This window comes from Sciurus carolinensis, chromosome 5 (assembly GCF_902686445.1).
Source record: "Sciurus carolinensis chromosome 5, mSciCar1.2, whole genome shotgun sequence".
NCBI lineage: Eukaryota > Metazoa > Chordata > Mammalia > Rodentia > Sciuridae > Sciurus > Sciurus carolinensis.
The window spans coordinates 607000-629030 of NC_062217.1; the positions used below are offsets into that span (position 1 = coordinate 607000).

General features: G+C 58.4%; 1 protein-coding gene across 2 annotated transcripts in view; it reads right to left on the reverse strand.

Annotated features, from left to right (window-relative positions):
* Window positions 1–22031, reverse strand: part of Tfdp1 (transcription factor Dp-1) — a 65408-nt gene that overhangs the window by 35769 nt on the left and 7608 nt on the right. For both annotated transcript variants that reach the window (XM_047554458.1, XM_047554459.1), the window contains exon 3: window positions 11774–11840. In XM_047554458.1, coding sequence (XP_047410414.1) covers window positions 11774–11840 — 67 coding nt within the window. The remainder of the gene's footprint in view (window positions 1–11773; window positions 11841–22031) is intronic.

Genomic DNA, 22031 nt, shown 5'->3' on the forward strand with positions numbered 1-22031 from the left:
AGAGTGAGCAGTGTCCTAGAGTGAGCAGTGTCCTAGAGTGAACAGTGTCCTAGAGTGAGCAGTGTCCTAGAGTGAACAGTGTCCTAGAGTGAGCAGTGTCCTAGAGTGAGCAGTGTCCTAGAGTGAACAGTGTCCTAGAGTGAGCAGTGTCCTAGAGTGAGCAGTGTCCTAGAGTGAACAGTGTCCTAGAGTGAGCAGTGTCCTAGAGTGAACAGTGTCCTAGAGTGAGCAGTGTCCTAGAGTGAGCAGTGTCCTAGAGTGAACAGTGTCCTAGAGTGAGCAGTGTCCTAGAGTGAGCAGTGTCCTAGAGTGAGCAGTGTCCTAGAGTGAGCAGTGTCCTAGAGTGAACAGTGTCCTAGAGTGAGCAGTGTCCTAGAGTGAGCAGTGTCCTAGAGTGAGCAGTGTCCTAGAGTGAGCAGTGTCCTAGAGTGAGCAGTGTCCTAGAGTGAACAGTGTCCTAGAGTGAGCAGTGTCCTAGAGTGAGCAGTGTCCTAGAGTGAGCAGTGTCCTAGAGTGAACAGTGTCCTAGAGTGAGCAGTGTCCTAGAGTGAACAGTGTCCTAGAGTGAACAGTGTCCTAGAGTGAACAGTGTCCCAGAGTGAACAGTGTCCTAGAGTGAGCAGTGTCCTAGAGTGAGCAGTGTCCTAGAGTGAACAGTGTCCTAGAGTGAGCAGTGTCCTAGAGTGAGCAGTGTCCTAGAGTGAGCAGTGTCCTAGAGTGAACAGTGTCCTAGAGTGAACAGTGTCCTAGAGTGAACAGTGTCCTAGAGTGAGCAGTGTCCTAGAGTGAGCAGTGTCCTAGAGTGAGCAGTGTCCTAGAGTGAGCAGTGTCCTAGAGTGAACAGTGTCCTAGAGTGAGCAGTGTCCTAGAGTGAGGAGTGTCCCAGAGTGAGCAGTGTCCCAGAGTGACCAGTGTCCCAGAGTGAGCAGTGTCCTAGAGTGAGCAGTGTCCTAGAGTGAGCAGTGTCCCAGAGTGAGCAGTGTCCCAGAGTGACCAGTGTCCCAGAGTGAGCAGTGTCCTAGAGTGAACAGTGTCCTAGAGTGAACAGTGTCCTAGAGTGAACAGTGTCCTAGAGTGAACAGTGTCCTAGAGTGAACAGTGTCCTAGAGTGAGCAGTGTCCTAGAGTGAGCAGTGTCCTAGAGTGAACAGTGTCCTAGAGTGAACAGTGTCCTAGAGTGAACAGTGTCCTAGAGTGAGCAGTGTCCTAGAGTGAACAGTGTCCTAGAGTGAGCAGTGTCCTAGAGTGAACAGTGTCCTAGAGTGAGCAGTGTCCTAGAGTGAGCAGTGTCCTAGAGTGAACAGTGTCCTAGAGTGAGCAGTGTCCTAGAGTGAACAGTGTCCTAGAGTGAACAGTGTCCTAGAGTGAACAGTGTCCTAGAGTGAGCAGTGTCCTAGAGTGACCAGTGTCCCAGAGTGAACAGTGTCCCAGAGTGAACAGTGTCCTAGAGTGAACAGTGTCCTAGAGTGAACAGTGTCCTAGAGTGAACAGTGTCCTAGAGTGAACAGTGTCCTAGAGTGAGCAGTGTCCTAGAGTGAGCAGTGTCCCAGAGTGAACAGTGTCCCAGAGTGAACAGTGTCCCAGAGTGAACAGTGTCCTAGAGTGAACAGTGTCCTAGAGTGAACAGTGTCCTAGAGTGAACAGTGTCCTAGAGTGAACAGTGTCCTAGGGTGAGCAGTGTCCTAGAGTGAACAGCGTCCTAGAGTGAGCAGTGTCCTAGAGTGACCAGTGTCCCAGAGTGAACAGTGTCCCAGAGTGAACAGTGTCCTAGAGTGAACAGTGTCCTAGAGTGAACAGTGTCCTAGAGTGAACAGTGTCCTAGAGTGAGCAGTGTCCTAGAGTGAACAGTGTCCCAGAGTGAACAGTGTCCTAGAGTGAACAGTGTCCTAGAGTGAACAGTGTCCTAGAGTGAACAGTGTCCTAGAGTGAGCAGTGTCCTAGAGTGAACAGTGTCCTAGAGTGAACAGTGTCCTAGAGTGAGGAGTGTCCCAGAGTGAACAGTGTCCTAGAGTGAGCAGTGTCCTAGAGTGAGCAGTGTCCTAGAGTGAGCAGTGTCCTAGAGTGAGCAGTGTCCTAGAGTGAACAGTGTCCTAGAGTGAACAGTGTCCTAGAGTGAACAGTGTCCTAGAGTGAGCAGTGTCCTAGAGTGAACAGTGTCCTAGAGTGAGCAGTGTCCCAGAGTGAGCAGGGCCCTAGAGTGAACAGTGTCCTAGAGTGAGCAGTGTCCTAGAGTGAGCAGTGTCCTAGAGTGAGCAGTGTCCTAGAGTGAACAGTGTCCTAGAGTGAACAGTGTCCTAGAGTGAACAGTGTCCTAGAGTGAACAGTGTCCTAGAGTGAGCAGTGTCCTAGAGTGAGCAGTGTCCTAGAGTGAGCAGTGTCCTAGAGTGAGCAGTGTCCTAGAGTGAGCAGTGTCCTAGAGTGAACAGTGTCCTAGAGTGAACAGTGTCCTAGAGTGAGCAGTGTCCTAGAGTGAGCAGTGTCCTAGAGTGAACAGTGTCCTAGAGTGAACAGTGTCCTAGAGTGAACAGTGTCCTAGAGTGAACAGTGTCCTAGAGTGAGCAGTGTCCTAGAGTGAGCAGTGTCCTAGAGTGAACAGTGTCCTAGAGTGAACAGTGTCCTAGAGTGAGCAGTGTCCTAGAGTGAGCAGTGTCCTAGAGTGAACAGTGTCCTAGAGTGAACAGTGTCCTAGAGTGAACAGTGTCCTAGAGTGAACAGTGTCCTAGAGTGAACAGTGTCCTAGAGTGAGCAGTGTCCTAGAGTGAGCAGTGTCCTAGAGTGAACAGTGTCCTAGAGTGAACAGTGTCCTAGAGTGAGCAGTGTCCTAGAGTGAACAGTGTCCTAGAGTGAACAGTGTCCTAGAGTGAGCAGTGTCCTAGAGTGAGCAGTGTCCTAGAGTGAGCAGTGTCCTAGAGTGAACAGTGTCCTAGAGTGAACAGTGTCCTAGAGTGAACAGTGTCCTAGAGTGAACAGTGTCCTAGAGTGAGCAGTGTCCTAGAGTGAACAGTGTCCTAGAGTGAGCAGTGTCCCAGAGTGAGCAGTGTCCTAGAGTGAACAGTGTCCTAGAGTGAACAGTGTCCTAGAGTGAACAGTGTCCTAGAGTGAACAGTGTCCTAGAGTGAACAGTGCCCTAGAGTGAACAGTGTCCCAGAGTGAGCAGTGTCCCAGAGTGAGCAGTGTCCTAGAGTGAACAGTGTCCTAGAGTGAACAGTGTCCTAGAGTGAGCAGTGTCCTAGAGTGAACAGTGTCCCAGAGTGAGCAGTGTCCCAGAGTGAACAGTGTCCTAGAGTGAACAGTGTCCTAGAGTGAACAGTGTCCTAGAGTGAGCAGTGTCCTAGAGTGAACAGTGTCCTAGAGTGAACAGTGTCCTAGAGTGAACAGTGTCCTAGAGTGAACAGTGTCCTAGAGTGAACAGTGTCCTAGAGTGAACAGTGCCCTAGAGTGAACAGTGTCCTAGAGTGAGCAGTGTCCCAGAGTGAGCAGTGTCCTAGAGTGAACAGTGTCCTAGAGTGAACAGTGTCCTAGAGTGAACAGTGTCCTAGAGTGAACAGTGTCCCAGAGTGAACAGTGTCCTAGAGTGAACAGTGTCCCAGAGTGAACAGTGTCCCAGAGTGAACAGTGTCCCAGAGTGAGCAGTGTCCTAGAGTGAGCAGTGCCCTAGAGTGAGCAGTGTCCTAGAGTGAGCAGTGTCCTAGAGTGAACAGTGTCCTAGAGTGAACAGTGTCTTAGAGTGAGCAGTGTCCTAGAGTGAACAGTGTCCTAGAGTGAGCAGTGTCCTAGAGTGAACAGTGTCCTAGAGTGAGCAGTGTCCTAGAGTGAGCAGTGTCCTAGAGTGAGCAGTGTCCTAGAGTGAACAGTGTCCTAGAGTGAACAGTGTCCTAGAGTGAACAGTGTCCTAGAGTGAACAGTGTCCTAGAGTGAGCAGTGTCCTAGAGTGAGCAGTGTCCTAGAGTGAACAGTGTCCTAGAGTGAACAGTGTCCCAGAGTGAACAGTGTCCCAGAGTGAACAGTGTCCTAGAGTGAGCAGTGTCCTAGAGTGAGCAGTGTCCTAGAGTGAGCAGTGTCCTAGAGTGAACAGTGTCCCAGAGTGAACAGTGTCCCAGAGTGAACAGTGTCCTAGAGTGAGCAGTGTCCTAGAGTGAGCAGTGTCCTAGAGTGAACAGTGTCCTAGAGTGAACAGTGTCCTAGAGTGAACAGTGTCCTAGAGTGAACAGTGTCCTAGAGTGAGCAGTGTCCTAGAGTGAACAGTGTCCTAGAGTGAGCAGTGTCCCAGAGTGAGCAGGGCCCTAGAGTGAACAGTGTCCTAGAGTGAGCAGTGTCCCAGAGTGAGCAGTGTCCCAGAGTGAACAGTGTCCTAGAGTGAGCAGTGTCCTAGAGTGAGCAGTGTCCTAGAGTGAGCAGTGTCCTAGAGTGAACAGTGTCCTAGAGTGAGCAGTGTCCTAGAGTGAGCAGTGTCCTAGAGTGAACAGTGTCCTAGAGTGAACAGTGTCCTAGAGTGAGCAGTGTCCTAGAGTGAGCAGTGTCCTAGAGTGAACAGTGTCCTAGAGTGAGCAGTGTCCTAGAGTGAGCAGTGTCCTAGAGTGAGCAGTGTCCCAGAGTGAGCAGGGCCCTAGAGTGAACAGTGTCCTAGAGTGAGCAGTGTCCCAGAGTGAGCAGTGTCCTAGAGTGAACAGTGTCCTAGAGTGAACAGTGTCCTAGAGTGAACAGTGTCCTAGAGTGAACAGTGTCCCAGAGTGAACAGTGTCCTAGAGTGAACAGTGTCCCAGAGTGAGCAGTGTCCTAGAGTGAGCAGTGTCCTAGAGTGAACAGTGTCCCAGAGTGAGCAGTGTCCTAGAGTGAGCAGTGCCCTAGAGTGAGCAGTGTCCTAGAGTGAGCAGTGTCCTAGAGTGAACAGTGTCCTAGAGTGAACAGTGTCTTAGAGTGAGCAGTGTCCTAGAGTGAACAGTGTCCTAGAGTGAACAGTGTCCTAGAGTGAGCAGTGTCCTAGAGTGAGCAGTGTCCTACAGTGAGCACTGTCCTAGAGTGAGCAGTGTCCTAGAGTGAGCAGTGTCCTAGAGTGAGCAGTGTCCTAGAGTGAGCAGTGTCCTAGAGTGAGCAGTGTCCTAGAGTGAACAGTGTCCCAGAGTGAACAGTGTCCCAGAGTGAGCAGTGTCCTAGAGTGAGCAGTGTCCTAGAGTGAACAGTGTCCCAGAGTGAACAGTGTCCCAGAGTGAACAGTGTCCTAGAGTGAGCAGTGTCCTAGAGTGAGCAGTGTCCTACAGTGAGCACTGTCCTAGAGTGAGCAGTGTCCTAGAGTGAGCAGTGTCCTAGAGTGAGCAGTGTCCTAGAGTGAGCAGTGTCCTAGAGTGAGCAGTGTCCTAGAGTGAGCAGTGTCCCAGAGTGACCAGTGTCCTAGAGTGAGCAGTGTCCTAGAGTGAACAGTGTCCTAGAGTGAGCAGTGTCCTAGAGTGAGCAGTGTCCTAGAGTGAGCAGTGTCCTAGAGTGAACAGTGTCCTAGAGTGAACAGTGTCCTAGAGTGAACAGTGTCCTAGAGTGAGCAGTGTCCTAGAGTGAGCAGTGTCCTAGAGTGAACAGTGTCCTAGAGTGAACAGTGTCCCAGAGTGAACAGTGTCCCAGAGTGAACAGTGTCCTAGAGTGAGCAGTGTCCTAGAGTGAGCAGTGTCCTAGAGTGAGCAGTGTCCTAGAGTGAACAGTGTCCCAGAGTGAACAGTGTCCCAGAGTGAACAGTGTCCTAGAGTGAGCAGTGTCCTAGAGTGAGCAGTGTCCTAGAGTGAGCAGTGTCCTAGAGTGAACAGTGTCCCAGAGTGAACAGTGTCCCAGAGTGAACAGTGTCCTAGAGTGAGCAGTGTCCTAGAGTGACCAGTGTCCTAGAGTGACCAGTGTCCTAGAGTGAGCAGTGTCCTAGAGTGAGCAGTGTCCTAGAGTGAACAGTGTCCTAGAGTGAGCAGTGTCCTAGAGTGAGCAGTGTCCTAGAGTGAACAGTGTCCTAGAGTGAACAGTGTCCTAGAGTGAGCAGTGTCCTAGAGTGAGCAGTGTCCTAGAGTGAGCAGTGTCCTAGAGTGAGCAGTGTCCTAGAGTGAACAGTGTCCTAGAGTGAGCAGTGTCCTAGAGTGAGCAGTGTCCTAGAGTGAACAGTGTCCTAGAGTGAGCAGTGTCCTAGAGTGAGCAGTGTCCTAGAGTGAACAGTGTCCTAGAGTGAACAGTGTCCTAGAGTGAGCAGTGTCCTAGAGTGAGCAGTGTCCTAGAGTGAGCAGTGTCCTAGAGTGAACAGTGTCCTAGAGTGAGCAGTGTCCTAGAGTGAACAGTGTCCTAGAGTGAGCAGTGTCCTAGAGTGAGCAGTGTCCTAGAGTGAACAGTGTCCTAGAGTGAACAGTGTCCTAGAGTGAGCAGTGTCCCAGAGTGAACAGTGTCCCAGAGTGAGCAGTGTCCTAGAGTGAACAGTGTCCCAGAGTGAACAGTGTCCCAGAGTGAACAGTGTCCCAGAGTGAACAGTGTCCCAGAGTGAACAGTGTCCTAGAGTGAGCAGTGTCCTAGAGTGAGCAGTGTCCTAGAGTGAGCAGTGTCCTAGAGTGAACAGTGTCCCAGAGTGAACAGTGTCCCAGAGTGAACAGTGTCCTAGAGTGAGCAGTGTCCTAGAGTGAGCAGTGTCCTAGAGTGAGCAGTGTCCTAGAGTGAACAGTGTCCCAGAGTGAACAGTGTCCCAGAGTGAACAGTGTCCTAGAGTGAGCAGTGTCCTAGAGTGAGCAGTGTCCTAGAGTGAGCAGTGTCCTAGAGTGAACAGTGTCCTAGAGTGAGCAGTGTCCTAGAGTGAGCAGTGTCCTAGAGTGAACAGTGTCCTAGAGTGAACAGTGTCCTAGAGTGAGCAGTGTCCTAGAGTGAGCAGTGTCCTAGAGTGAACAGTGTCCTAGAGTGAACAGTGTCCTAGAGTGAGCAGTGTCCTAGAGTGAACAGTGTCCTAGAGTGAGCAGTGTCCTAGAGTGAGCAGTGTCCTAGAGTGAACAGTGTCCTAGAGTGAGCAGTGTCCTAGAGTGAGCAGTGTCCTAGAGTGAACAGTGTCCTAGAGTGAACAGTGTCCTAGAGTGAGCAGTGTCCTAGAGTGAGCAGTGTCCTAGAGTGAACAGTGTCCTAGAGTGAACAGTGTCCTAGAGTGAGCAGTGTCCTAGAGTGAACAGTGTCCTAGAGTGAGCAGTGTCCTAGAGTGAACAGTGTCCCAGAGTGAACAGTGTCCTAGAGTGAGCAGTGTCCTAGAGTGAGCAGTGTCCCAGAGTGAACAGTGTCCTAGAGTGAGCAGTGTCCTAGAGTGAGCAGTGTCCTAGAGTGAACAGTGTCCTAGAGTGAGCAGTGTCCTAGAGTGAACAGTGTCCTAGAGTGAGCAGTGTCCTAGAGTGAACAGTGTCCCAGAGTGAGCAGTGTCCTAGAGTGAACAGTGTCCTAGAGTGAACAGTGTCCTAGAGTGAACAGTGTCCTAGAGTGAAGTGTCCTAGAGTGAGCAGTGTCCTAGAGTGAGCAGTGTCCTAGAGTGAGCAGTGTCCTAGAGTGAACAGTGTCCCAGAGTGAACAGTGTCCTAGAGTGAGCAGTGTCCCAGAGTGAGCAGTGTCCCAGAGTGAACAGTGTCCTAGAGTGAGCAGTGTCCTAGAGTGAGCAGTGTCCTAGAGTGAACAGTGTCCCAGAGTGAGCAGTGTCCCAGAGTGACCAGTGTCCTAGAGTGAGCAGTGTCCTAGAGTGAACAGTGTCCTAGAGTGAGCAGTGTCCTAGAGTGAGCAGTGTTCTAGAGTGAGCAGTGTCCTAGAGTGAGCAGTGTCCTAGAGTGAGCAGTGTCCTAGAGTGAGCAGTGTTCTAGAGTGAGCAGTGTCCTAGAGTGAGCAGTGTCCTAGAGTGAGCAGTGTCCTAGAGTGAGCAGTGTCCCAGAGTGAACAGTGTCCTAGAGTGACCAGTGTCCTAGAGTGAGCAGTGTCCTAGAGTGAACAGTGTCCTAGAGTGAGCAGTGTCCTAGAGTGAACAGTGTCCTAGAGTGAACAGTGTCCTAGAGTGAACAGTGTCCTAGAGTGAACAGTGTCCTAGAGTGAACAGTGTCCTAGAGTGAGCAGTGTCCTAGAGTGAACAGTGTCCTAGAGTGAACAGTGTCCTAGTGAGCAGGGCCCTAGAGTGAGTAGGGCCCTAGAGCAATCAATGTCCTAGAGTGAGCAGAGCCCTAGAGCAAGCCGGGCCTAGATAGACCTGGGGCTTAGCCCGCTCTTTAGCATGGAACCCAGGAGAGCTATACCCTGGAGGAGTTCTGCTCACCTCACAGAATGATCCCTGTGGACATTGCAGCCCATCTCTGCAAACATCTAAATTCTCCTTAATAATAAAAAAAATAGTCTACTCTAAAATCCAGCAGGATACGTTTCCACCAGACAGACTGACGTCTACAGGCAGCTGGTGACAAGGCACAGAGGCCCAGGTGGGAAGGCCCAGCAGTGCCTTCCAGCCACGTTCTGGGGTCTGTTCCCTGGCTCTCCTTGCCGTGCACCCCACTGTGTGTGCCCTGGGTAGGGTTTCACCGTGCCCATGAGCAGGCACTATTCACGAGGACCATTGGGGCAGGCAGAGCCCAGGACACAGGGAGGGACGAGCACACTGCTGCTCTGGTCTCCCTGGGGACAGAGGCCCAGGGACAGGCAGCACTGCGCCCACAGCAAGGCATGCAGGGCAGCTGACGGGCACAGCCACCGGGGCCAAGTCAAGGCACTGCAGGGCCACAGAAGCCCAGCGCCTGGCCCTCTGCCCACGGGTGAGGAGGAGGAGTGACCACCCCTCCAGATCCCCACCCCATAGCGAAGCCCCGCCCAGAGCAGTGACTGGGATGTGGACAGGGTCTGCCAGCAGCCTCCCAGCTCAGGAGCACAGCCATGCCCACAGCCAGCCGCCTGCGGCCACTGTCACCACCTCCAGCAGGGGGTCTTCTACCCGCCTCTGCAGCCGAGAGCTGGGTGTGTCCAGGCAAGGAGCGGAGTCTCAGAGGGAGACGCGCGCCGCAGCTTCCCCAGGGCCTCGGCTGAGCGCGGTGAGCTTTCTGGCGGGGGAGGCTCTGCCCTCCGCTGGCTCGTTGGAGAATGCCCTCTCTGTGGGCCTGGTCCAGCTGCCGGCCTTCAGCACCCGCGCCCGCTGCTCCAGCTAGCCAGTCCCAACCACCTTCCTCATGCTCACGGCTCCCACGGCCGCGCTTCCCAAAGCCCCGGTGGTCTAGTGTCTCTGCAGCAGGAGAGGCGGAGACACACGTGGTCCTCAGTGGCTCATGTGCCGGGAGGCCAGGAGGTGGACCAGGGTCCGGGAGGGCAATGTGGCAGGCCTCGGTGCTCAGGCCAGTGGGGCCGGAACCAACCCTGCCTCGTCCCAGGCGCAGGTGAGCACCAGCAATCTCAGCCCACGGCGCGGATGACAGTCGCCAGGGCACCACCTGTCCTGCTAATCCCCTGGCAGATGGCTGCGTCCGGCCACAGGGCCTCAAAGGCTCTGACCTGGCCAAGGCACAGGGTGGAGGGCGGGTGTCTGCAGGCCAGCTGCTTACCACCCACCAGTCCCAGGGCTGGTCTTCCTCCACTCTGTCCTGTGAGCCCCTTCCCTCCTGGGCAGTTCTGGTTCCTTCTCCCGATCTGACTCGGGAAGCAGCTCCAGCAGGAATCATTCCGACCACTCAAGGGCCGGGTCCGCTCATCACCTGCAGGCATTTGAGAACTGGCTCTGCTCCCCACCCGAGGCCTCGGCACAGGAGGCCAGGTCTTTGCTCACCACCTAGCGGTATCAGCTTAGGAGGGCTCAGTCTGCTGGCTGGGACCAGCATCTGCTGGGTGCTGCTCAGGAAGCACAGGATGAGGTTCAGAGACCGTCGGGCTGGAATGTAGCTCCGTGGGGAACAGTGCCCAGCACACAGGAGGCCAGGTCCCAGTCCTTCACCACCAAAAAGGAGGACGTTCCAATGCTGAGACCTGGCACCACCCATGGGACTTGCCACCCGGTGAAGGTCTGAGAGCGGCTCAAGCAGTCTAAAGGGTCAGACGTGAGTGCAGCCAGCAGGCAGATCAGCAGAGACTGCCACCCCAGGAGAAGCACACCACCTGCCGTGCACACAGGCCAGAGACACGGGACGGCCCCAGCTTCCAAACACCCCGAGTCTCACAGACCCTCTCTGTGCCCTCGTTCCCATGAAGCGCGGTCTCTGCAACCCAAGTTCCTACCACCCAGAACATCTGCGGGAAAGAAGGGGCACACCTGACAGGCAGACAGGTCCCTCTGCTGGGGAGAGTCCCTAGAGCAAAGGCCAGAAGCTGACGGCAGTGCTCCCCTGCGTGGGAGGGCGCAGGTGTGGGCCCAGGGAGCGGTCACTCTGCACAGAGAATGTCAGGGTCCCACGCGGCCTGCCCACAGCGAGAAGCTCCAGCCTGGGGCAGAGGCAGCCGGGAAGCTGGCTGACCAGCCAGAGCCTCCCACGGGAGCAGAACCGCCACAGCCAACCAGAGGCCAGGCACAGGGACACGTCCAGCCGAAGGCCTGCGTGAGGTAGCGCACAGCCCACAGGCCAAGGTGCTCCCTGTCCAGAGACCCGGTTGAGCTGTGACCCTGCAGGCCATCCTCGCGCCCATGTGCAGTGGTGAGCAGCGTGCGGGGCAGGGCCCCCGGATCAACGGTGTGGTCTCCCTGCCGCTTTCGCTCCTCAGCTGACATGCTGGGCCGGAGTCCCTCAGGGCGCTCCTGCTGAGGGTCTGACCTGGAAGCCCCCTTCCTCTCCAGCAGCCAGGAGAGCCCCACCCAACCCAGCCTGAGCCTCGCCCTCCACCCCTGGGAAACCAGTGGCAAGGCCAGGTCTCGGCAGATCTGTGGGGCAGCCTGCTCTCAGTACCGAAGTCAAGACCTCAGGCTGCCCTGTGCAGCACCCAGGGGACCAGGGATCACTCAGCACAGCCTGCTGGGCTGCTGGCCTGGCGCAGAGGCTGAGGGCCAGGGCACTGGTCTCCACCCCTGACCACGAGCAGACGGGGCCTGACCATCAACAGCGAAGCGGCCAGGTGTGCCCCCGAGAACACCAGAGCTGAGGACGCTGGTGACCTGCTGAGATGGAGCCCCCCTGCCCAGGACCACACCATGTCCACAGCCTGTCCTCCTGAGAACACCAGAGCTGAGGACGCTGGTCACCTGCTGAGATGGAGCCCCCCCCGCCCAGGACCACACCATGTCCACAGCCTGTCCTCCTGAGAACACCAGAGCTGAGGACGCTGGTCACCTGCTGAGATGGAGCCCCCCCCCGCCCAGGACCACACCATGTCCACAGCCTGTCCTCCTGAGAACACCAGAGCTGAGGACGCTGGTGACCTGCTGAGATGGAGCCCCCCCGCCCAGGACCACACCATGTCCACAGCCTGTCCTCCTGAGAACACCAGAGCTGAGGACGCTGGTCACCTGCTGAGATGGAGCCCCCCCGCCCAGGACCACACCATGTCCACAGCCTGTCCTCCGGCACCACCAGTGAGGCCTCCCTCCGAGTGGCCAGAGGACGGCGCCTAAAAGGGCTTCCCCGAGGACGGGTGCTGCAGCCCGAGGGCACACGTGGTGCAGTCCCTTAGGCTTTCCTACGTCCCCCGAGCTTCAGAACCTGTGACCCAGGAGGCAGAGCGGGCACAGGGGAGACCGAGCGCCATGCCCTGCCCTGGGGTTCCTGGAGCAGGGCGTCCCGTGGGGCCAACGGCACCCCAACTGCACCCTCACCCGCAGACTTACGTTTCCAAAACGGGCTCCTTACCTTTCCCAGGACTAAGGTTCTGGTCTATAAAGACCTTTAGTTCTCCGTTGGCTTCAATTAGACCGGCCTGCAGAGAGCAACGACAGCAGTGAATGCAGCATCCACAGCCACACGGCCACCACCAGCAACCCCTCCTGCTCGAAGGCCACCTCCACAGCACACAGAGGCCACGGGACCAGGGCCTCCAGCCAGGCCCAGGGGGCCCACCTCCGGACCCACGCGACGGGCAGCCACACGGTCCCAAGGACTCCAGGACGGGTGGTGGCAGGGGGGCTCTGCAAAGCCTCAAGTGGAAGGCCCAGTCCACGGCGGACGCAGCAGGAGGGTCTCACCCTCGTCCTCCAGGAGACCGCCTAGGCTAAGGCCATGGGACAGGAGACAGCCCTGCGTCCCCAGGCCCACTGAGTGCCAAGCGCACACCAGCAGGTCCAGACTCCTTTGCACAGAAAAAAACAGCCACAGATGGGGGTCAGGGCCACATGGGCAGAGGGACGTTGGCCAGGGCCAGGGCTGAAAGCCTTGAGGGCCCTGGACCGCTTCCTGGACCCAGCGCCCCACCTTCCCACAGATAGCAGGAAGGCAGGGCTGCCCCAGAGGACAAGGACCCCTGTAGCTGGTAGAGGCCACTAGTGGGGGAGGCACAAGAGAGGTCAGGGAGGAGGCCAAGGTGGGGCACAAAGATGGAGCTGGGTGGACACCAGGGTATAAGGAGGCAGACGGCGAGGCCCATGCTGAGGCCCGGTAAGCACGGCCAAGGGGGAGGCTAGAGTGAAGGCTGAGCAGGGAAGGCAGTGAGGCCAAGAGGTGAGAACAGCAGAAGGAACGCCCAGTGCGCAGGGCCCAGGGGAAGACCAGCAGGCTGAAACCATCATGGCATGGTCAGGAGGGTCTGGTCAAGCAGGCATGACCAGGAGATCAACAGAGGCAGGAGGGAGGTCTTGTCTGGAAAAATCACAGAAAAAGCAGAGGAAGGCCCAGGAGATAAGGTAAGGGTCAGGGCCCAAGGGCCAGGTCAGGTAGGTGAGAGCCAGTATGTGGAACTCAGAGATGAGGCCCGGCAGGGAGGCCAGCCCAAGGCCCATGGAGGCCCACAGACTCCAGGGCGACACAGGTCAGAGCCTCAGTTCACACAGTGGGGCCCACTGGGCATAATAGCGCCAAGGCCAGCTGAGCAAGGCCAGGTGGGGACCCAGGCGAGCAGCAGGTGAGGACAGGCCCACAGGTCAAGTGAGTAGGCTGCCGTGACATGGCCAGGAGGGCCACACCTGGAGTCCAGCCCAGGCCTGGGTGAGGCCCGAGGCCCAGCTCCGGCAGTGCCGGCTCTCCTCGGCGCCCCTGGGCATGGCCCACTGCTGCTCCGGGCCACGTGGGCACTCGGCCTAATGAAGTGGACATGCCACTGGGCTCCGTGGCCTGGCCCTCCCGGGCCCCCAACTCCACAGGAGGCTCCCTCTGACGGTGCTCCACGCAGAGGGGACCCAGGGTGAGGCGCCCAGGTCAGCTGGAAGCACGCTGCCTGCCGCCACCAGATCTGCCTCCGTGAACCGTGCATGGCGGCCGGGAGGCTCCGCCACAGACGCGGGCAGGGAACCACCAGGCCTAGGGAGGTGGAGAGACGCCCCGCTGTGCCCCACCCTTAGGAGACGGCTCTGGCTCCTCGCGGCCCAGGGCTCTCCGTGCCGCTCGGCCACACAGGCTGCAGGCACGAGGACAGACCGCCTCCTGCCCAGGGAGGCCTGCCGGGGGCAGGGCCAGACTCCCGGATGCCCCGGGCTCGGCTTGGCACCAGTCAGGACAGAGCACAGTCCAGTGCCACCCGCCCCAGAGGCCACCCAACACTGCCAGGTCGATGCCGCGTGACCCGGGGTGGCCTGCAAGGCCCCGCAGCAGCTCCGGAAAGCTCGCTGGCGGGGCAGACGGCCCGGCCCTGGCTGGGGCCTGAGAGGGAGCACGGGCCAGGCCCTCTGCGTGAGCCCGACCTGCCCGAGCTCGGGAGCGAGAAAGGTGCAGCCGATGCATCGCGCCACCCGGGCAAGACGGCATCCACTACTGGGCAACGGACTCACTTCGCTCCCCAAAAGCCTTGAGATAAATTCCTCCCCTCGTGTCCCTCACACGCTCCAAAAGGACGCTGACACATAGGGCTGGTCGGTGGCCTCAGCCTGCCTGCCTGCTGCCCACCACCCGGGGGTCTGCACACCTGACGCTCCCAGGCCCTACGCCGCCCCTTCCTTCAGCCCTGGCCCGCACACGCCCACCAGATCAACCTGCGTGGCTTTCCCACGGCAGCACAGATGGCCGGGAGACTCCTGGGGACTCCTGCTGTGGGGTGCTCAGCAGTAGCCCTGCTTCCACCCACTTCCTGTCCGCCACACCCCGGAGTCACAGCAACATCACCTGCAGACACGGGGAAACTGCCCTCGTCCAAGGCCCAGCCGGCCCCACCGCCCATGGTAAACACTCCTGGCTTTGTGCCAGCCCGTCTCTAGGCAGGTTCACGAGCCCTGGAAGACAGGAAGCCGGGCCCAGGAGGACCCCATGCAGGAACTCCCTGGCCCACCGTGCACCCACCACAGTCGGCCCCACCAGGACCCGAAAGCTCAGAAAGCTTCCAAAGCCGTCACGGCCACAGGGCCACGCCAGCCCTCCTCTCTATGGAGGAAATGAGGCAACCAAACTGCCTGGGCCTGCTGCCCAGCACTGTCCGAGGGCAGCAACACGTCACTGCGGAGGCCAGCGGCCTCGACACTCAACAGCTGAGCAGACCCTGGGGATGCAGGCCCGCCCACAGCCAGGCAGGGTCCTCAGAAGCACCCCCAGCCCCTGCGCTGCAGATCTGCACAGCACCGCGACCTGGGGCGGGAGTGTCTCGTCACACCTCCCACGTCCCAACCCAGCAACTGGGGGTCAGTAAGCGTGTCATCTTCAGCATCAATTTCCCAGCAGGTGACCGATGCAGTGGCTCAGGGTCACTCAGCACCTGGGAAGGAATCCTGAGCTGTACCTGAGGAAGGTTGCGTCCCATCTGCCCCACAGGGCCGAGCCGCTGGCCTCAGGGTGGCAACTCCAGCGGCCCTCAAGGGAGGTCACGCTGCTGGGCAGTGGTGAGGCCAGCAGCAGCGTTAGAAGCAGGACGTCACTGGCCTTCCCCGAGCAGAATCCCACCTGCAGTTCCACTCAGCTCTGACGTCTGACCCACAGCACCAGGACGGCTCCTGCATCAGTTAAAAACCTCACCCGGCTTTTCCACCTTTAAAAAGGACCTCACAGCCAGGCACAGTGGCCACACCTGCCATCTCAGTGACTAGGGAGCTGAGGCAGGAGGATTCCAAGTTCAAGGCCAGCCTCAGCAACTTAGCAAGGCCCTAAGCAACTCAGTAAAACCTGTCTCTAAATTAAAAAGGCTGAGGATGTGGCTCAGTGGTCAAGCACCCCTGGGTCCAATCCCCAGCACAAAAATAAAATACAACGGACCCTCCCTCCCAACAGTGGCTCCACCCCAGGGAAGGGTGGACCCAGCAAGGTGAGGAAGACCAAGAATCCCACTCTTGTAGCTCCTGCTCCTGCAGCAGAGCAGCACAACCCGACTAGCGTCACCACGAACGCCTCCAACGTCACATGGGGACAACCCCGTCTGCGACCCTGCAGGGTCGAAGCAGGCAGTCAGTCACAGCAGCTCTGAGGGTCGGTGGGTCAGCGGGAGCTGGGCACGGCAGTGCTCGGAGCCTCTGCGGGAGCGCCCAGGCCTGCTGGGTCCGCCCTGTCCAGAGCTCCCTGCCCTGGGAGCCTGGGTGTCCACAGGCACCTGGGCCATCCAGGCTAGGGCCGTGTGACAAACCACCGCACACGTCGGGGTGGAACCTGCCACAGAGCGGAGGAGCCCCAGGACGCCCGACAGGTTTCTCAGGGCTGACGCTCAGCAGAGGCTGCAAACCCAACTGCAGCCAGCACTGGCTCGGGGACGCACGGCCAGCGCCTCCACCAGCACCCACGCTGGAGCCAACAGAGCTGCCGGGCTCCACGGCGCCAGAGGCAGCCCAGGGCAGCACCAACACGAACCACCAGAGGCACCCCTTGTTGCCCCGGAAGCCGCCATCCCTCCCAGCAGCAGGTCATGCAGGACAAACAGTGGCCACCAGGGACCGTCCAGGACGGCGCCCATCACCATCTCCACTTAGACCCATCAGGGCTCAGCAGGCGGGTTCACACACTGCCCAGAAAGCCACTCTCTGAGGCCAGGACCAGCACCACGCTGCAGGCCGTGTCCTGAGGCCCGAGGGCGAAGCCCTAAGCAGGAGAGACATGGACAAGACAGTGATGGAGCAGGACGAGCTGCCACCACCCCCCACCACCCCCTCAGTGCCTGCCCAGCCCCCCCAGGCAGTCCTGGGAACTTCCCTGGCCAGGATGCAGGGGCCATGGAGACCAAGGCACCAGCTCAGCTGGGGAAGAGCGGGAGAGTCAGGGGGACGGCCCAGCCGGGTCGAGGTCCAGGGCAGCACAACAGCAGGCCTGCTGTGGCAAGGTACAGCTTACTTCCTGGGGACTCTGGAGTAAGGGCCTGCACCAGCGGCCCAGCCCCCCAGGCCCACAGCCAGGCCAGGAATGGGCGACCCTGCACACAACTATGCTACTCCCCAGATGGTCAACTGAGGCTTGGCACTGGAGGTCAGGAGTGGCGGACCGTGAGGGGCAAGCACAGCAGGAGGCGGGAGGCTTCGGAAGCACCAGGACACCAAAGCCTTGGGGCCACGCGATGGTGTGAGAAGGCCAACCACCGGCAGTCACTGACCAGCTGTGAGGGACTCCAAGTGGACATGCACAGCCTGACCACCACTACTGCCCATCAGAGGCAGCACCACAACACAAGGCCACCACCAACCTCAGGACCAGAAACACAGCCACTTCGACAGCCACGCGTGTGTCAGCAGAGCCCACAGCAGCCCTGGAAATGCAACGACCCCCAGGATGACACACGGAGTCAGGGAGACTCCGAGGTCGGGGCGGGAGGTGCAGATGTGAGGCACCCCAGAGACTCGTGGGAGACACGCGAGAGGGTTCGGGGGACGCGACGGTCTCTAGCACCTTGGCCTGCGCGGGGTCGAGGGGAGGGCTGGAGAAGCGGATCCCGGGGTGCCCTGGTAAGAGGCGCGCTCTGCGTCCCAGCCCGTCTCCCAGCTGTCTTCTCCGCCACACGCCTGCCGTGACGCTCGCTCCATGTCAGGCCTTGAGAATCAAACACCACCTGTGGACTGAGACTCCGAGCCCCGGAGCAAGAGCACTGGCTTTTCTTCCTCTAATGCTTCTTATTGGGTTTTCTGACCACAGCAGCAAAAAAGCTGAAACAGAAATTGGTACTGAGAAGTGGGGTCATGGCTGTGACTAACCGGACCATGTGGCTCAGAAGCTTTTGGAGCTTTGTGGAATTTGTGGGAGTTATTTTGAAGTTTAGTGATGTAAGCTGGAGAAGCTTTAGGTTGTTGTCGGTGGAGCTTAAGAGCAAATCTGGTGGGAGCTCAGAAACCAGAAGGCTAATAGGACTGTGGACAGTAAAGACTGGGCTCATGGGGTTTCATAGGAAAGAGAACTTTGTTGGAAATTGGACTGCAGGTCAATTTGTGTTAAGTTCTGCCTAAGATGTTGCCTGCATTTTGTCCATGTCCTGAAACTTTCTATGAGGTTGAATTTAAAAGTGATGTAATAATCAATCTAGTGAAGGAAATTTCAAGGTAGCACAGAATTCAGGTGGTGGCATGGATATTGCTGGTGGCTTTTAGTCAAATTTACTGTGATAATCAGGAGCAAAAAGCAAAGCAGAAAGATTTGAAAAACTCAGTTTGGCCAAAAAACTGAGTAAAACCGGGGTTAAGGAAAATATGGTTGTTAAGAACATTACTGCCACTAAAGAGATGCTAAATACTTTACCCAAAGACAATAGGAAAGATGGCTGAGGGCATCTCAGGAATTGGCAAGACCGCCCCATCTTAGATTCAAGGTTATAGAAGTAAAAATTCCCAATGAGGCACCTGCTTGCACAGGGCAGTCTAGGAGGTTGAGGGATCCTGCGGCCAGCACCCTCCCTGCAGTCCAGACTCCAAGCCCACAAACTGTGCTGTGCCAGACACTGTCGCGGGTCATTTAGCTAGACACTAGGCCAGCCCAGCTCTTCTTGGTCACACATAAACACAGCTGCCACCAACATGGAACTCAGCAGGACTGGCAAGGCAGCTGGCCATGCTGGCCTCCCAAGGAAACAGTCACACCTGGAGAAGACTTAAGATGCGCCCACAGGCGTGCGCTGAGCAGATAACAAACGGAAACAGAACCAGCAACGCCAGGTGTGCAACATCAACAGTGACTTCCAGACCAAGCCAGCAGCCAGAAATAGCCACAAGACACAGTAAGTGTAGATCTGCGCCGACACCCACGTGACAAGGAGTCCAGGAGGGAGGGGAGTGGGTCCCTTCCACGCCCAGGCCTGGCTGACCTGGGAAGACCGTACCAGCCAGGGATGTGGGACCAGAGAGAAGGCCCCAGGCCACACCTGGGGAGACACCTAGAAACCTCCAAGAAAGGGCCCTCTCAAGACAAGGCCCAGAGTCCACAGCCCCAGGACGAACTGCCCAGCTGAAGGAGTGTGCCAGAGCCTTGAGTCCCCATCACAGCTCCTGACCCAACACGTCCAGCGGGCAACCAGTCACAGCCCAGGTCAGAGCTGGAGCCCCAGGGGATGGGCCAGAAGCACCAGGACACACTGACATGCTCAAGAGCTCAGACTCAGGCCTCAGAACACAGCAAAGATCCAAAAGAAGGCTCCGGAACGGGAAAGGGCACTAACTGCACACTGGACATAGCTAGCGGTGCTGCGAGAACAGTGAGGCTGAGGGAACAGCGGTCCAACAAGCCAAGGGACAAGAGCCAGCAGAGGCTGCCCACACAGTGGGGCAGCACGCCGACTGCGGGGAGGGCCAGGGAAGGACACACAGCACAGGCCAGCGCACCCAGGAGACAGCCTCCAGGTAAACCCAGAAAGGGCTGGGGCTGCCACTCATTGGCGGAGCCCTGGGTTCAGCCCTGTACCAAAGAGGAAAAAAGACCGAGGCCTAAGAGGACACACAGGAGGCAGCCCTGGCAGCAGACCAGGAGTGCCACACCAGCGCAGGCGACAGCCGTGGTCTCCACCAGCCAACGCCCGGAGCCCGGAGCCCGGAGCCCGGCCTCTCCAGCCCTCGATCCCGGGCCCAAAGTCCCGCTGCCAAGAGCCCGTCTCCAGCAGCCAGCCCCAGCCACCGGATCTTCCTCAGGATCTGCTTAAACAAAGGGGAACACCTGGAAGGTGGACGGCCCCTCCTGGGGGTGGTGGCAGAGGCCATCTCCCTGCTAGCCCATAAGCAGGAGGTCTGTTCCTAGGATGAGCCTCAGGACCTCCCCACACCCTCATCCCGCCATCACTTTGCCTGGTGAGGGCTCGAAGTAAGAATGGCAAGAAAGCACCAGGAGATGGGCCCCTGCAGTCAAGCGCCCACGGTCCCTGCAGCCAAGCGCCCACGGTCCCTGCAGCCAAGCGCCCACGGTCCCTGCAGCCAAGCGCCCACGGCCCCTGCAGGCAAAGCCCACGGCCCCTGCAGGTAAAGCCCACAGTCCCTGCAGCCAAGCGCCCACGGCCCCTGCAGCCAAGCTCCCACGGCCCCTGCAGGCAAAGCCCACGGTCCCTGCAGCCAAGCGCCCATGGTCCCTGCAGCCAAGCGCCCATGGCCCCTGCAGTCAAGCGTCCATGATCCCTGCAGCCAAGTGCCCACGGTCCCTGCAGCCAAGCGCCCACGGCCCCTGCAGTCAAGCGTCCATGGTCCCTACAGCCAAGTGCCCACGGTCCCTGCAGCCAAGCGCCCACGGCCCCTGCAGGCAAAGCCCATGGTCCCTGCAGCCAAGCACCCACGGCCCCTGCAGCCAAGCACCCACGGCCCCTGCAGCAAAGCATCCACGGCCCCTGTAGCAAAGACCACGGCCCCTGCAGCCAAGCGTCCATGGTCCCTGCAGCCAAGCGCCCATGGCCCCTGCAGCCAAGCACCCACGGCCCCTGCAGCAAAGCGTCCATGGTCACTGCAGCCAAGCGCCCACGGCCCCTGCAGTGAAACCCACGACCACTGCAAACTTGGCCTGAGAGGCCCCGGGTCCCAAGAGTGCCTGCCTTGGCCATGCTGAAGAAGCTGTCTCTGAGGAGCAAGTCCAAATACAGAGGGACCAGAGGGACCGTCCCAAGGCAGGCAGCAGGGACACAGGCCTCCAGGCACAGCCTCCCTACTTGCGGGTGTGACTGAAGTGTCCTCAGGAGCTTTTAAAACTGCTGCCGGAAAAGCCTAAGGCAAACTGCAGAGGAAAACAGCCAGAGATGGCCAAGGGTCCAGCGCTCCCTCCTACAGCTGCTAAAGAATGAGAAGACAGGTCCCTGGAATGCAGGGAGACCACAGAGAAGAGGAAGGGTGGGAGGAGGGCAGGGAAGGACTTCTGCCAGACCACGCCATGTCCACAGAGACCAGAGACCTGTGCAGACAATGCGCCAATCAGAATAGTGGCAGGGAGAGTGAGTGCTGGGAAGGAGCCGGCCAGCTGTGTGTGCATGTGCCACTGGGATGCCCGCCTCCGAAGGGCCAAATAAAACAACAGCAGGGAAAGGGTGTGTGAGTCACGTGGGCACAGCCGGGACACCCCAGAACGGCAGCAGGCTGGGCACGAGAGCCACCCGGGCCTTGGCCTCAGGCCCCCTTCCTTCCCAACACCTTTGTGCACGGGGGGGGATTTCAACAAGACCTCCGTTTTGTTACGCAGAAAACGTAACGAAGCTGCTTCCTTTCCTGATGCGGGCAAGACTGCGGGCAGACTGCGGGCAAGACTGCGGGCAGACTGTGGCAGATGTGTCCAGAGGGTCACAAGTCCCAGGAAAGGAAGACCGGGCAGGAGCCCCAGGAAGTTGACGGGCAGGGTGAACTCACAAGGTGCCATTCCCGGAGTTGGACGGCAAGAGAACCAGGCGGTGCTGCAGGGAGGCCAGAGGAGCACGGGCGCTGGCCTGGATGGGGACAGGCGGGGGTCCCTCCGCACGGAGGTGCAGAGGTTCAGGGAGGCCGACCGAGGCCATCTTTCCCAAGACGGAGGAATCAAAGTCAAGCAGTCGGGACGGCTTCTCCAGCACAGGGAGACCCTGGCCACCTCGCCCACCCGGCTCCTGACCTCCTTCTCCACGAGCCCACCCAGCTCTGGCCCAAACAGAGGGGCTGGCGGCCCTCCTGAGAAGCACAGCGGCCTCTGCTCTAACACCTCTTCTTCCAGACGCCACATGCACTCGGTTCCACCAAGGACAAGGAAACCCTGCCTGCAGAGCCAAAGCAGCACCAGGGCCGCGGCCAGCTTCTGCCTGCCCCCCACGTCCTGGTGTCTCTGGGGCAGATCCCTGGGGTGAATGTAGTCCCGCGGAGCCGTGGGGTCCCAGGGAGTGAGGAACCGCCAGGGCAGACGGGGCCACCGGTCCCCAGGTCGCTCTCCAACAGGCCAGGGCCTCGTATCTGCACCGCCACCAGCGGAGCTGGAACCCCAGGGGCGGGTGCTGCCCGCCACTTTCCTAAACCAAAGCCACCCTGCATTTAACTGCAGGCCTCTGCTGTCAAGGTCCAAAGCCCAAGGCGCTGACATGGATGGAGTCGAGGCTGGAAGTCAGACCGCGAGACGGAGGACACAAAGTTCCCTCGTCCTTCGCCAAACGTTACTTCACAGGTGAGCATGGCAAAACAGCAGGTTTTCAAAAGAAGCTCTAAAGCAACAACCGCCAAGAAGAAACAGCCAGAATGACCCAAAGCACAGCAGACCCAGGTAGGAAGACTCAGCCATGAAGACATCTCCTTTTTCCTGCAAAATAAGGTGAGTGCTGACCAACAGAGGAGGCAGACGATGCCTCAGTGCAAATCCCAGGCTGGCCGTGGCGGGCAGAGCGGTGCTGAGCAAGCCTCCAGGCCCTGGGTGCCACCCCAGCAGGGAAGGAAAGACGCACCTTGCCTTTTCTGAAAGGCAGAAGAAAGAGCAGAGCCCCGAGATGAGAGCCATCCACACGCCTCCAATTTCCAGACAGCAGAAGCAGATCACAGCGGCCAGGAGGCTGGAGCTGGACCTTGTGCAGCACTGTCACCTTGAGCCAAGAGCCCGTGGACACACTGACTGCCCCGGGGACTGGGCCTCCAGGGCTTCAGGATCACACCAAGTAAGGACG